At 48.6% G+C, this 16265-nt stretch overlaps 1 protein-coding gene across 1 annotated transcript in view; it reads right to left on the bottom strand.

Moving 5' to 3' along the window:
• Positions 1-1545, bottom strand: part of PLEKHD1 (pleckstrin homology and coiled-coil domain containing D1) — a 47917-nt gene extending 46372 nt beyond the window's left edge. The window contains exon 1 of the mRNA XM_030812562.1: positions 1102-1545. Coding sequence (XP_030668422.1) covers positions 1102-1250 — 149 coding nt within the window. The 5' untranslated portion in view covers positions 1251-1545. The remainder of the gene's footprint in view (positions 1-1101) is intronic.
• Between the last annotated feature and the right edge of the window lie 14720 nt (positions 1546-16265).

The raw sequence follows: 16265 nt of genomic DNA, 5'->3' as shown, positions 1-16265 counted from the left end.
GGTCCTGGGAACATTGGAGGCCCCCCCCTGCTCAGGGGTAGACTCATAGCGTGGGATGGGGAAGGGGCATCTGGATACCCCTGGTTTCCTGAAAGGGTCACACATCCAGGGAAGGGCTGGACAGGGTCTGCATTCTCCAGGCCATACCAGTAGCGAATCACAGAACTCAAATTGACCGGAGAGTGGAAACTGTCCAGAAAATGGCCCACAGCACCTGCAGTCAGTTGGGAGCTTCCCGCAAGTCCAGGGCTGTGAACTCCCTCTTCCCTCAATACCTCCCAGGTTCATTTGTAAGTGGAGAGTGGCTACCGATGTTCGCGGAGTCGCGTCTGAGTTGGGGACCAGGCAGCTGGGGCTGAAGGATGGCTGGAACTATCCTGTCTCTCTCCACCACTCCTTTCAAAGGATCAATCCTTGGCAGAACCAATCTACCCCCTCCCTCACTCCAGCTGCCTCCCTCCTTTCCAGCTCCTCTGCCTGAAGCACTGGAATCTCTCTTCCCTGTGCTCACTTTAAAAAAAATTATTTCAAAGGACTGTTGGAGGGGTTGCCAAGGTCACTTCCCCATGGACAAGCACCCTTCCCGGCCCTTCCTCCCTCCTTGGCCTGAGCCTTTCAGAAGGGCCAGGTCCCTCTCCATCTAAGGGTGGGTGATTGGCGGGAGGGAGACACTCAGGCCCGGTCCTCGCGGTCTGGGTGAGGGGTTGTGAAGACGATGGAATTGACAGTGGGGGTCCCGGGGTGGGGGGCATCTTTGGCTAGAGATGGAGTTTCTCCCTTGCCTCAGTCTGGCCTGACCTGACCCAGCTGGGATCCCACCCCGACCACGGTCTCTTCTGCCCACACCCAACATTCCCACTCGAGGGTCAGGTTCATTCCATAGAGAATTCGCCACCGCCCCAGGGCAGGGGTCCCATCCCCATTCTCCTGGCCCAGACTAAGGTCCACATTTTCCGGCGGGAGCCAGTGTAGAGTGAAACGGGGTGACGCCAAGGTCACACAGGAAAGCAGAGGCACGACGGCGACTGGAGGGGGCGGGAGGGGTAACGAGGCCCAGGCTCTCTCCCCGGCGGTCTCCGTGGGGCGCGGGGGCGCACTCACCGCCGGGACCACTTGGCCGACGGCCTCCCGAAAGGCCGCTTCCACAACACGCCGTAGAGCTGCACTTTGGTGCTGATGTCCAGCGCGTCCGAGTCAGCCTGCTCCAGGGACGGCGAGGGCGACACCGAGTTGGACTTGGACGTGAACATCCTGCCTCAGCGGGGCTGTGCCCGGCCCGGACCCCACCTCCCCGGGGTCAGCAGGGACGCGGGGCGAGGGGCGAGGGCGGAGCCGTCGGAGGGAGTCCCAGCGAGCAGAGAAGCTGAGCGGCCCGGCCCGGAGCTGCAGCATCAAAGCGCGCTGGGCCCTGGACGCGGCGCCAAGGGGACGCGGGGCGCGTAGCCGGCGGCTTGGGCTTGGGATTGCAGAAGGCCGGGAGGGAACTCGGCGGGGAGGGCGGCTCAGCCTCGGGCCCGCGGCGTCTCCTCTCCCCCCGTCCCCGCCCTCCCCTCCCCACCGGCGACAGCCCCAATTCTGGTGGCCCCGATTGGCTGGGAGTGGCAGGTGAGCCGGCGGGAGGCCGGCCTCGGGCGCCAATCAGGGCGGGCGCCGGCTGGAGGGCCGGGCTCAGTGCTTCCGGAAGGTCCCTGCGGGTCGCAGGGCCGGGGGACTCGGCCGCAGCGCGTCCCCGTCCCCGCCCCCGCCCCACGCGCCCAATACCACCCCGGGGTCCCTCTCGGCGAGCAGCGCCGACATCGAGACGGGGGCCACGTCCGCTTTGCGATGGGGTTGGAGGCACTCCTGCGGACACCTGCTCGCCTCGGGGTGGAGGAGAGGACCGAGCGAGGGCGTGGGGTCACACACTCCGGCCTGGAATTCCACCGCAGTCCCTATCGCTCCGTGAACTGCGGCGGTCGGGCTTTTCTCCCCAGTGAAGTGGCGATGCCTGATGCCCCGGGCAGGCGGGTGGCCAGGTGGGACTTCAGGAAGTGCCCAAAGTGCCCGCACGGGGAGGGGCTCCATCAAGGTTGGGTGCCCCGCAACCCTTTCCCCCTCAGGTGGGTTTCGCTGTGCTCCGCCGCCGCCTCGCCCGCATCGGATCGGATTTCTCTTCCTGGAACTTGACCGTGTCTGTGTCGGCATTTGGCACTCAACGCCAGTCTGGAGCTATCCGTGCAGTGTGTGTCCGTGATTTATCTGCGCGCCTGGCCCGCGCTCCCTGGGACCAGCTGTTCCATCCCCTTCCGCTCCTTTCGGAGTTGGCGTTTGGGGTGACCGGCTCATTTTCAGGCCAGGGAGACACCGGCCGGGCCCCAGGGGACCGCCTCCTCCCGGCAGGTGGAAATGCTAGGCTGGCACAGCTGCCTGCCCCGCGCCACCTGCCAGGCGTGGAGACCGCGCAGTGAGCGGCCGCCCGCCAGACCACGCCGCAGTCGCGCTTTTCCAGGAGGAGGAGCCAAGGCCGCCTCTGGAAGTCGGATTGCAACAGGAGTTTGCAAACGGCTAGCCCGAGAGCCAGATCCACATTGCTTTATGAATTTGCCCCAAGTTTTAAAATTGAGGTATACTTCATGGTAAAATGCACAGATCTAAGTTATTTCTTTGATGAAGGTATATAAGATGTAACCCCACCCAAAGCAACAGACAGAACATTTCCATCACCTGCAGAAAGTTTCTTCATGCCCCTTTATAGTCAGTCAGCCCCCCAACAACAACCACTTGTATCATTCTTATCACTTCTGCACAGTAGACTTAAGGTTTTGAATGTAATGCCTAAAGGTGCATCCCCACAGGCCCCATCATCCCCTATTGTCTGACCTGCCTGGCCCCTCTCTGCAGGCATTTGGATGTGTGACGCCCACTAGACGTCTCTCTCCAGTTGAGCTCCCTGGCACTAGACTAGATGGGCTCTGTTCTCATCAGCAGGGCCAGCCTCTCGCTAGGCTTCTAACCCACCCCACCCTCTCACTGCCCAGTAATCACTCACATCCACTGTTGCCAAAGCAGAAGCATTTTGGGGAGTGGCTGGAAAACCATGCCGCCCTGTCAGCCTGCCAGCTACTCCACAGCACCAACATTAGCTCTTGGTACCCACCGGCATCGCTGTGGGCAGCACACTCAGCAGACACACTGAAGGTATTCAGTGCTCCCTCTTGTGGGTGATGCATGAATTAGAACATACATTAATTTGGCTTCTAAGAGCAAGTATATTTTGGGAACGGTAAGAGGCAGATATGTTGAGTCTGGCCAATAAGCCCATAGCCATTTATTGCTATGATCTCACATTCTCCCAGAACATCTAAGGGAAAGCCAAGGTGCTGGCCCCTCATCTAGAACAGAATTAGCAATTCATTGGACTAGGTGCCAGAGGCTGGTCACCAGCGTTAGCTCCATCCTTACTCAGTGAGAAGACTTTGGGCAAGTTACTTTAAAACACTCTTGTCTTCATATATCAAAAGGGAGCTAACCAGGAACAGTGGCTCACACCTATAATCCCAGAGCTTTGGGAGGCTGAGGTGGGAGGATCAACTGAGCCCAGGAACTCGAGGTCACATTGAGCTCTGATTACACCACCACACTCCAGCCTGGATGACAGAATGAGATCTCCTATCTCTTTTTAAAAAAAGAACAGGGTGGCCAGGACATCTAACTCTCTGCATCATACTTTCTTGGAATTTTTTTTCCAGGTTCAATAGCATATGCTTTTCTGGCTTTGTTACTAAACTGAATTTGCGTCCGCACACCCGGCGGAGCAAAGCCAAACATGGCCATGGGGATTGCAGTCAGAGAAAGTGAGGTATTTATTGCAGGGTGCCAAGGAAGGAGAATCTGGCAGCTCATACTTCAGACCAGACCTCCCAGACGCCTTACAGGCAAGACTTTCTAAAGGCAGAGGTTACAAGCAAAGTCATAAACCATAAATTAATACATGGAGGCTATACGTTGGTTTGACTTAAAAAGGCGGACATCTCAAGGCAGGTGGGGCACAGGTCACAGGTGAATTCACAAAGATTTTCTGATTTGCATTTGGTAAAGGAGGCAAAACTTTGTCTAAAAATTTGGAGTTAGCAGAAAAGAATGTTAGCTCTGGCCCATGGTCATGAACGGGTAGTCAGAATTCAGTCCTCATTTCCTCCTATCGGAGGTCTATGTGCCAGCAGATCATTTGGTGGGGGTCTGGGTTTCTGGAAAGCAACTCAGGAAAATATGGTAAGATATCTTTAATTTCTAAAGGGAACCAAACTTTCTGAGACTCTAACTTCCTTGGTTATTGTTTTAGGCTACTTTTGCCTTCTTGCTTATGACGTTGCTCACCCACTTCTCAGGGCTAGGTAGGTGCCTGGAATTTCCCTTGAAGGAACTCAGACTTTTCTTTATTTCCATGCTGAGTGGGTGGGGAGGGTGCCTGGCAGGCTCCTAAGAGGAGTCCCTGCTCCTCTCAGTTTGTGAAGTACTGAGCAGGGCGAAGGCAGGGACAGATGAAAATACAATATAGGTTCTACTGCTGTTCCCACCCTCTGCCCCTAGCCCAGCAAACACCCAATTCAGATGGGGGCTGGAGGGCTGGAAGGCTGGAAGGAAACAAGAGGTCAGGAGTGGAAGCTTTGGTGAGACAGTAGTTGAAGTATCTGAAGATGGTTATCACATTCTGCCCTCAAGAGCATTCCAGACATAAGCAAGAAATCCAGGTCCTTCTAGCTTCCTCGAAGGCCCCAATCTCCCTCTTGATCCCCTTCTCCACTGGGCTCCCTCCTCTGATGGCTCCTGAATTTGTCAGGATTCCTCAGTTCTTGTGCAACCAGAGTGGGACACAAACTTTTACTCACATTCCTATACAAAAATTACAAAATTGGGCAATGGCTAACATCGTAACAAAAATCAGTGGCTGAGCCAGGACATGGGTTTTCTGATTCCTAAATTAGTCATACAGCACCTTGCTGTGGTTGGTCAGTACTGAGTTAGTAACCTGGACCCAGTTAATTTCCCACCTGTACACTCAGTTCCATGCCCTTTCTGATACTGCTAACTCCCAAGCAGCCCTCACCAAGCGTGAGGCAGAGGTGGAGCTTCACACACGCAGGGTCAGCAGCTGGTCCTGCCAGGGATCATGGCTGCAGCTGAGGTGGGAGGAGGGAGGGCTGGTGGGAGGGTGGGGTAGGGATACGTTCTGAGAAACATGCCCTTAGGCAATTTTGTCCTTGTTTGGACACCGTAGAGCAGTGGTCCCCAACTTTTTTGGCACCAGGAACCAGTTTCGTGGAAGACAATTTTTTCACGCACAGGAATTCAGGGGGGAGATGGTTTCAGGATGATTTACATGCAATACATTCATGGTGCACTTTATTTCTATTATTTCATTGTAATATATAATGAAATAATTATACAACTCACCATAATGTAGAATCAGTGGGAGCCCTGAGCTTGTTTTCCTGCAACTAAATGGTCCCATCTGGGGATGATGGGAGACAGTGACAGATCATCAGGCATTAGATTCTCATAAGGAGCACGCAACCTAGATCCCTGTGTGTGCAGTTCACAGTAGGGTTTATGCTCCTAAGAGAATCTAATGCTGCCACTGATCTGACTGGAGGCAGAACTCAGGTGGTAATTCTTCTTCCCTGCCACTCATCTCCTGCTGTGTGGCCCGGTTCCTAACAGGCCAAGGACCAGCACTGGTCTGTGGCCCGGGGTTGGGGACCCCTGCCATAGAGTGCGCTTACACAAACCTAGATGGCATAGCCTACCACACACCTAGGCTGTATGGTACAGCCTATTGCTCCTAGGCTACAAACCTGTGCAGCACGTTACTGTACTGAACACTGTAGCCAGTTGCAATGCAGTGGTAAGTATTTGTGTGTCTAACCATAGAAAAAGGTGGAGTAAATATACACTATTATAATCTTAGAGGACCATCATTATAAATGTGGTCCATCATTGACTGAGACATTGCTCTGTGGTGCATGGCTGCTTTACAAAGCACATTACACGGTGATTAACGTTACAGAAAAAGAAATAGAGCAGCATACGGAACATGGGGGCGGGGACAGATTACAGTTTTAACTCATGTGGTCCCGGTAAGCCCAATGGCAGGAGACATTGCATCCAGAGTTGAAGGAGTGGGAACAGCATTCCGGACACAAGGACAAAGACTCAAGGTTGCTTACTTCTTACATTATAAACAGTATACTGGAGGATGCAGCTGTAGCTTAGAAGAATTAAAAACAGACATACATTCATGCGTAGGCAGGTGGGTGTTTGATTCCCTGGGTTGCTGCTTGAAGGGCTGTGGTGTTGGGTGTCCCGCCTGTGTGTGATTCTCTCTCTGGTTGTGGGTGAGTGACCATTGCTGTGTGTGGTGATTGTTGTGACAGTGTGTGGTGTTTGGTTCTGACTCAGCGCGGGTGGTTGAATGTGTGGCTGGGACCATTTAGAAGTGGCTACACACTCGTGTGTGACTGTGTAAAAGTGTGTGAAACATTTTCTCACCATTTCCGTGAAGCAGCCGTTTTACCAGAAGGTTTGGAAGCCTAAGGGTTTATCTGGTAATTAATTTTAAACATTATATCTATGGTAAAATCAATGTGGATTATGAAGGAGAAGACAAAGTCGGCAAAAGTGAGATGTCAAGGAGCTTTCTGTGTATGGGTTGACATCTCTCAGCCAAATACTAGACTACCATGCGTGGCGGTTCATTCTCTTTTGCTGTTAGGCACCTTTGGCATGGGAAAGTGTGGGGAGCCCCGGACTTGACACATCTTGAGGCAGCGTGATTCTGAATGACTGGACTCCGAGGTCCTGGGTGCTGGCCAGTCCCTGCAATGCCCAGTCCTGAATGAGAAAACCGTCCCCATTCAAGGTAGTACAGTTTGTCCTTGAGCCAGGTCTAGACTCCAGAGCTACTCTCTCTTGGTTTGATCCAGTTTCTCTCAGACCTTGTGACCTCTATAGTGTAGTTAAGAGTGTGGACTCAGGAGCCAGAATGCCTGAGCTCCAGCTTCAGAGATGTGCCTTGGTTTCCACATTTGAAAGTGGGGATGAGCCAGGCATGGTGGCTCATGTCTGTAACCCCAGCTCTTTGGGAGGCCAAGATGGGAGGATCCTTTGAGCTCAGGAGTTTGAGATCAGCCTAGGCGACATAGGGAGATCCCATCTCTACAAAAATAAAAATTTAAAAATTAGTCGGGAGTGGTGGTGTGTGCCTGTGGTCCCAGCTATTCGGGAGGCTGAGGTGGGAAGATTGCTTGAGCCCGGAGTAGAGGCTGCAGTGAGCCATGATCGCACCACTGCACTCCCAGCCTGGGCAACAGAGCAAGACCCTGTCTCAAAAAAAAAAAAAAAAATGGCCAGGTGTGGTGGCTCACGCCTGTAATCCCAGCACTTTGGGAGGCCGAGGCAGGCAGATCACGAGGTCAGGAGATCGAGACCATCCTGGCTAAAATGGTGAAACCCTGTCTCTACTAAAAATACAAAAAATTAGCCAGGCATGGTGGTGGGCACCTGTAGTCCCAGCTACTCGGGAGGCTGAAGTAGGAGAATGGCATGAACCCGGGAGGCAGAGCTTGCAGTGAGCCGAGATCGCGGAGCTTGCAGTGAGCCAAGATCGCGCCACTGCACTCCAGCCTGGGCGACAGAGTGAGACTCTGTCTCAAAGAAAAAAAAAAAAAAGACAAGAAAGAAGAAAGAGAGAGAATTATAGCACACAGCTCATTGAGTTACTGGGGAGGACTAAATGTAAAATAATGCCATTACTGCTGCTTCTGATAAGGATGATCATGTGCAAGAAGTTAATGCTTTCTTTCTTCAAAGATGCTTTTTCCAGGAAGTAAACCACATTGCCTCTTTCTTTATACATTCTTCAGGAGAGGGCAGAGGCAGCATTTCCCTTGTAGACACAGTGATGTGGTGGAATTGCACACACTTTAAAGTCAGACAGACGTGGATTCAAATACCAACTCAGCCATTTACTAGTTTCTTTTTTGTTTTCTTTTTTGAGACAGAGACTTGCTCTGTCACCCAGGCTGGAGTGCAGTGGCACAATCTCAGCTCACCACAACTTCTGCCTCCCGGGTTCAAGCAATTCTCATGCCTCAGTCTCCTGAGTAGCTAGGACTGCAGGCGTGCACCACTACGCCTGGCTAATTTTTGTAGTTTTAGTAGAGATGGGGTTTCACCATGTTGCCCAGGTTGGTCTTGAACTCCTGACCTCTAGTGATCTGCCCGCCTTGGCCTCCCAAAGTGCTGAGATTACAGGCGTGAGCCACCGTGCCTGGCCATTTACTAGTTTCTTAACGCCTGTCTTAGTTTTCTTTGTTCATAAAAAAAAGAATGTTAATACTGGGCTTGCAGCTTGGTGTTGAGGATCAAATGAAAAACTGTAATTAAAGCAAACCTCAGACCTTAGTTACTGATTACTGATATTAAGAGACAACTTGGCAGGGTGCGGTGGCTCACACCTGTAATCCCAGCACTTTGGGAGGCCTAGGCGGGTGGATCACCTGAGGTCAGGAGTTCGAGATCAGCCTGGCCAACATGATGAAACCCCGTCTCTACTAAAAATACAAAAATTAGCCAGGTGTGGAGGTGGGTGCCTGTAATCCCAGCTACTAGCGGGGGTTGAGGCAGGAGGATGCTTGAACCTGAGAGGCAGAGGTTGCAGTGAGCCGAGATCATGCCACTGTGCTCCAGCCTGGGCAACAGAGCGAGACTCCGTCTCAAAAAAAAAAAAAAAAAAAAAAAAAAGAGACAACTTAAGGCTGGGAGTAGTGGTTCACACCAGTCATCTCAGCACTTTGGGAGGGTGAGGTGGGAGGATTGCTTGAGGCCAATAATTCTATGTTGCCTAGGCAACAGAGTGAGACCCCTGTCTACACAAAAAAATTAAAAAATTATCCAGGCATGCTGGCGTGCACCTGTGGTCCCAGCTACTCAGAAGTCTCAGGCAGGAGGATCACCGGAGCCCAAGAGTTCGAGGCTGCAGTGAGCAATGATCTTGCCACTTCACTCCTGCCTGGGCAATAGAGCGAGAGAGACCCTGTCTCCTAAAAAAAAAAGAGAAACAACTTGAGCAAGAATGGTTGAATTTTAAGCTTGTGAGCCTATAGTTCAAGGAGACAGTTGTAAATGTACCCAACCTGACATTATTCATAGTCAGGACAGTGTTGTGAGTTCAAGAACAGAGAGTAGCTGCCAAAAATAATGATCTTTTCTGTGTTCTCTGATCCTGGGAAGGTGAGTGCCTCTAGTTTCCCTCTAACATCCTCCTCTCTCTCTGTGTGTGTGTGTCTGTGTACACGTGTGAGTGTTTGCTTATGCAAGAAAGGAAGGAAGAGGACTGAGCTGGTGCAAAGCCAGCCTTCTCTCAGGGTATCTTTCTTCCATACCATCTCTACTTCCTCAGAATCCTTGATCTGCCAAAGAGAAATTTGGAAAATGATGAAATGGCCATTTCACTTCTATGTGTTTTGAATGCAAATATGCACATTTTGAATGTAAAATAAAATTTCTCTTCCGAAGTTGAAAAATTCCATTTAACAAATGACTTTAAAAAAAACCCCCTAATTCTACAGAAAAAAGTGGTGATTGTCGGGTGGGACACAATGGCTCATGCCTGTAATCCCAGCACTTTGGGAAGCCGAGGCAGGAGGATGGCTTGAGGTCAGGAGTTTGAGACCAACCTGGGCAGCATAGTGAGACTCCATTTCTACAAAAAGTTAAAAACTTAGCCAGGCATGGTGGCATGCAACTGTAGTCCTGGCTACTCAGGAGGATGAGGTGGGAGGATCGCTTGAGCTCAGGAGTTTGAGGCTGCAGTGAGCTATGGGCTTATGATTGCACCACTGCCCCTCCAGCATGGGTGACAAAGCAAGACCCAGAAAGAAAAGAAAGAAAAGAAAAGAAAAGAAAAGAAAAGAAAGAAAGAAAGAAAGAAAGAAAGAAAGAAAGAAAGAAAGAAAGAAAGAGAGAGAGAGAGAGAGAGAGAGAGAAAGAGAAAGAAAGAAGGAAAGAGAACGAAGGAAAGAAAGAAAGGAAGGAAGGAAAAGAAAAGAGAGAGAAAGAAAGAAAGAAGGAAATATATGGTGATTGTTGACAATTGTGAAAGCACTTATAATAAAAAGAATAAATCAAACATTATTCACAATCCCACAATCCAGAGATAATTACAGTTGAAATTTGAGGGTATAATTTTCTGAACTAGTGGTATTTATTTATCTCTGCCCTTCTTTTTCACTATCCTCATATTACAATTTTCGAAAGGAGTATCTGCCACATGCAGTCTGGTAAACTGCTTTTCATACCTGAAATTAACCATGAACATATTTGTAATTACATTTTTGATCACATAGTATTCCATTGTATTGCTTTTCCATAATTTAACCAATCTGTTATTGTTTAACTCAGGGCTCTGAACACTGGATAAAACCATGGTCCTATCCATGAACTATCTCCCTTGTCTTAACTAACTCCACAAGTCCTCCCAAAACGTGTGAATGCCTGACCTCTTCGTGAATAACTGTGCTTATTTCTTGGCCTATTGACATTCAAGAATGTGGCCTTTCTTTCTCTAAGGAGTGGGGTTGATCGAAACCAGCACAGAAGGCTGTGTATCAAGATGAGGTATTGGAGAACTACAGGAATTTGGCTCACTGGATAGACATCGTTCCACCATGGTTGAAGACGTAACTCCTGTTCAGAAATGATTTATTAGTGGTGAAATTCCAAGGAGCTTCTGAGGTGCCTCCTGTTCACAGATAGTTGAGATTTGAGGGCTGATAATAAGCAGCTCTACTGACCCTCACCTGAAACTCCATCTCCCCCCAATCCCCACCTTTTTTTGAGACAGGGTCTGGCTCTGTCACCCAGGCTGGAGTGCAGTGGCACAGTCTTAGCTCACTGCAAACTCTGCCTCATGGGCTGAAGCTATCTTCCCAACTCAGCCTCCTGAGTAGCTGGGACTATAGGCATGTGCCACCATGCCTGGCTTTATTTATTTATTTATTTATTCATTTATAGAGACAGGGTCTCACTATGTTGCTCAGGCAGGTCTCCACCTCCTAGCCTCAAGTGATCTTCTTGCCTCAGCCTCCCAAAATGCTGGGATTACAGGCATGAGCCACCACATGGGGCCTTATCTTCCCCTTTCACCAGATTGACTATCCCACCTACATTTCTGGCTATGCAGTGATTGCTCTTAATGACTAAGGGACAGGGTCTGAACCCTTAAACCAAGTCTCTTATTTCCTCCTGGAGGAGTTGTATTTCTCTAATTTATGAGTAATATGTTGGTATATAAGAAACAGCCCTGGATGATAGGAAGTGAAGTGACATTTTGGTGCTGGGGGATAGAACCATGTTAGGAGGAGGCTTTGCATGGGACATTCTGCTTTCCCTGAGGAGTGACTGCTTTGCTCTCAAAGAGGGTAATTAACAATGTCCAGGGGCCAGAAAGTTAGAGGAGAATGACAACCTAGAAAAGACCTTTTGAGTTGGAAACAGGAATCTTAAGTTTCAGTAGAGTGGGATGAACTCAGTTTAATGACGGCTTAAGTAGAAAGATTTCCTTCTCTGAGATATGAAAAAATTTTATTAATAAAAAATATGGGACGCGGCAGCATGGCTCATGCCTGTAATCCCAACACTTTTGGAGGCCAGAGCAGAACTTCTTGAGCCAAGGGGTTCGAGACTAGCCGAGGCAACATAGTGAGACCTCATCTCTGCATACGAAAAATAAAATTAAAAAATTAGCTGAGTGTGGTGGTGTGTGCCTGTAGTTCTAACTACAGGCTAAGGCTGAGGCAAGGGAGGGTTGCTTGAGCCCAGGAGTTCAAGGTTACAGTGAGCTGTGATCCTACCACTGCACCCCAGCCTGGGGGACCCTGTCTCTAAAAAAAAAAAAGAAAAAATTTACAAAGCGGCATAATCACAAATACGTGCCATTTAGTAACAAGAAAATAAGTTACTAATAACTGAAAGTCCTTGTCACTCAATTTATGTATTTTTACTAGACTATATTAACACAGGTAAATATTTCTAACTATAAACAAAATTTTGTTCCAGCTTTCAGTCACATAAGATTACATCATATATTTTCCTCCGCTGGCATAATCTCAATGAGATATATTATTGTATATTTAGCCTAATTCCAATTTTATGCTATTAAAAATACATTTCCCATAAACATTTCTAGGCAAATACATATTTTTGTAATTGCTTATAATAAATTCCAAAGGTGGAAGGCCTGGGATAAAAAGCATAAATATATTCAAACTCTTGATATGCTCTTTAGAACTGTAGTATCACTTTACACTGGCTTCCATTTTCTCCATTTTTTTAACATTTCACTACTTTGTCCAGCTACCATTTACTGCATGTATGGTATAAACCTAGCATTTAATCTGATTGTTTTTCTTAAAATTTCCCAACATATACCATTGTGTTTTTCTATGCTGTGGCTTTTTCTTTTTTCCTTAAGTCATCTTTGGCCATATTTTAGATTCCTAAATATTCTGCTTCTTACTGCTGGGCTCTTTCATTCCACTATCTCTGTGTCAGTGCTTACATTGAGACTTTGTCAGTTTAATTAGGCCCTCCACGTGTCTTTTTTTTTTTTTTTTTTTTTTGAGACAGAGTCTTGCTCTGTTGCCCAGGCTGGAGTGCAGTGGCACAATCTCGGCTCACTGCAAGCTCCGCCTCCCAGGTTCACGCCATTCTCCTGCCTCAGCCTCCCAAGTAGCTGGGACTACAGGTGCCTGCCACCACGCCCAGCTGATTTTTTGTATTTTTAGTAGAGACGGGGTTTCACCGTGTTAGCCAGGATGGTCTCGATCTCCTGACCTCGTGATCCACCCACCTCGGCCGCCCAAAGTGCTGGGATTACAGGCGTGAGCCACTGCACCCGGCCCTTCCTTTTCAACTATTCTTTCCTCACTCCATTCCAGCTGCACTTGTCTTTTTGCTTCTTCTTGAACAAGCCAAGTAAGCTCTAATGTTAGGACCTGCGCTCTGGCTATTCGCTGTGCCTGGGATATTCTCCTCCCAGGTATCTGCTTGGCTCAGGTACTCACTTCTTTCAAGTCTTGGTTCAGGTTTCACTTTTTTTTTTTTTTTTTTTTTTCAGACAGAGTCTTGTTCTGTCGCCCAGGCTAGAGTGCAGTGGTGCAATCTCAGCTCGCCGCAACCTCTGCCTCCCAGGATCAAGCAATTCTTATGCCTCAGCCACCCAAATAGCTGGGATTACAGGCATGCACCACCAAGCCTGGCTAATTTTTGTATTTTTAGCAGAGAGAGAGTTTTGCCATGTTGGCCAAGCTGGTCTTGAACTCCTGGCCTCAAGTGATCCACCCACCTCAGCCTCCCAAAGTACTGGGATTACAGGCATGAGCCACCACTCCTGGCCAGGTTTCACCTTTAAATGTCCAGCTCTGACCATCTGTGTCGTAAAGAATTAGGCGGCCTTTGTCTTTGGTTTCTGGGAAGTAACCGTTAATCCTTTGGAATTTCCTGAGTAACAGAAGTATTCATTATTCATGGTGGACCCCTGGGATCCCACTTGATCGTTTCTGCTAACACAGTGACTCATGGAAGACCCCTGGATAGTTTATGTTTGCAAGATGACTCAGGCTGGGAGCTGGCCACCTGGAAAAGCCAACCATGTGGTTAGAGTTGGGGCTTTGAGTCATGTGATACCAGTCCAACCTCCAGGAAGGAAAAGGGGGCTAGAGATGGAGTTCAACCACATAGCCAATGATTCAATCATGCCTAAATAACGAGGCCTCAATAAAAACTCTGGATACCAAAGCTCAGGAGAATGTCCCTGGTCAGAGTATTGTCATGCTTCAATGCTGGGAGGGCAATGTGTCCCTGAGAATGAGGGAAGCTTCACATTTGGAACTCTCTCAGACTTTGCCCCAGGCACCTCTTCTTCTGTTTCTGGTCTGTCCTTTTTGCTATAATAGAACTGCAATCAAAACATAGTTTTTTCTGGAGTTCTGTGAGTTGTCCTAGCAAATTACTGACCAGAGAGTGGCTGTGGGAAACCCCAAATTTGCAGCCAGCTAGTCAGAAGTAAGGATGGCCTGGGAATCCCTGAACTTGCTGCTGGTGTCTGGAGGGCAGTTTTGTGGAGGAATGTGCCCTTAACGTTGAGTTCCCATTTTTTAAGTGTACAATTCAATAGCTTTTGGTAGGTTCACAGAATTGTGCAGCTGTCATCCCCAACATGTTTTTTGAACTTTCAAATTTCTGATCTGGTTCAATCAAAAAGGAACCTCCAATCCAGGTTAATCACTGGATTTGATTATTTCATCTCTTTAGACTCTCTTTAGAACAGAATTTTTTTTTTTTTTTTTTAGTGACTTTTTTTTTGAGACAGAGTCTTGCTCTGTTGCCCAGGTTGGAGTGCAGTGGCATGATCACAATTCACTGCAGCCTCGACCTCCTGGGGTCAAGCAATCCTCCCACCTCAGCTTCCCAAGTAGCTGGGACCACAGGTGCATGTCACTACATCCAGCTGATTTTTTTTTTTTTTTTTTTGAGACAGAGTCTCGCTCTGTCACCCAGGATGGAGTGCAGTGGCGTGATCTCGGTTCACTGCAAACTCCGCCTCCCGGGTTCATGCCATTCTCCTGCCTTGGCCTCCCGAGTAGCTGGGACTACAGGCGCCCGCCACCATGCCCAGCTAATTTTTTGTATTTTTAGTAGAGACGGGGTTTCACCATGTTAGCCAGGATGGTCTCAATCTCCTGACCTCACGACCCGCCCACCTCGGCCTCCCAAAGTGCTGGGATTACAGGTCTGAGCCACCATGCCTGGCCCCAGCTAATTTTTTAAAAAAAAATTTTTTGTAGAGATGGGGGTCTCACTATGTTGCCCAGGCTGGTCTCAAACTCCTCGGGTCAAGCAATCCTCCCACCTCAGCCACTCAAAGCGGCTGAGATTACAGACGTGAACCATCACACCTGGTGACACTGACTTTTAAAGACTTTTTATTGAGCTATGACATAAGGTAAAAAGCACAAATCATGTGTACTGCTTTTTCACCTGCTATAATCCTGTAACCAGCACCCAGATTAAAAAACAGATCAGGCCAGGCACGGTGGCTCACGCCTGTAATCCCAGCACTTTGGGAGGCTGAGGAGGGCAGATCATGAGGTCAGGAGATCGAGACCATCCTGGCCAACATAGTGAAACCCTGTCTCTACTAAAAATACAAAAAATTAGCTGGGCGTGGTGGCGGGTGCCTGTAGTCCTAGCTACTCGGGAGGCTGAGACAAGAGAATGGCACGAACCTGGGAGGCGGAGCTTGCAGTGAGCCGAGATCACGCCACTGCACTCCAGCCTGGGCTACAGAGCGAGACTCTATCTCAAAAAAAAAGAAAACAAACAAACAAAAAAACAGATCATGTGAGCAGGAAAAAAATAAAATAAAAATGACACCAAACAGAAAAGGACTGGTGGCTCCTTTGGCTAAGCCCAGGTGTGTGTGTGTTTTGATCTCAGGGAAGCCTCCCGAGTAGCTGGGATTTACAGGTACCCCCTACCACACCCAGCTAATTTTTGTATTTTCAGTAGAGATGGGGTTTCACCATGTTGGCCAGGGTGGGCTCTAACTCCTGACCTCAGGTGATCCATCCACTTCGGCCTCCCAAAGTGCTGGGATTACAAGCGTGAGCCACCATGCCCACCCTGAGCACAATCTTTGTAACTAGCTATACATGTAACTATACATATAGAAAACCAGCACAAAGTAGGCCAGTAGTATTTACTGAAATCTAATGACTAACCATAAGTCCACAGAGGGAGAAAAACATTTATCAAATCCACAAGTCACGATTCTCATCAAATTAATTTCCAGGGTCAGTTGTTCATAGCATCTATCTACTCATATAACAACTCTGCCCTTTGAAATGAATCCACTGTGGTTTGGATCTGTTGCCTCTTTCTCTTTTCTGAGAGTAGAGAGAGCTACCTTCATAAATAATATTTGCTAACAATAGCAAGGCAAAAAAAATTATCAATGCATTTGTGTCTTTCAGGGCAGATTGGTCTATCAAGTCCTTAATTTCCCCTCTCTCCTTTCTCCCTCCCTTCCCTAAAGGATGTGCCTGTGGTAGGTACATCTTTCTACCATCCATCACAACTTCTCATTCTCTTTTCTGATGTTCAAATACAGGTCAATTCTGGTCATCAAACAAACTGCCAAAAGGATAAGTAATGAGCCACTCAGA

Source organism: Nomascus leucogenys, chromosome 1a (assembly GCF_006542625.1).
Source record: "Nomascus leucogenys isolate Asia chromosome 1a, Asia_NLE_v1, whole genome shotgun sequence".
In the NCBI taxonomy this organism is placed as follows: Eukaryota; Metazoa; Chordata; class Mammalia; order Primates; family Hylobatidae; genus Nomascus; species Nomascus leucogenys.
The sequence above is the reverse complement of the archived record's forward strand: the minus strand, read 5'-3'. Positions and strand labels throughout refer to the sequence as shown.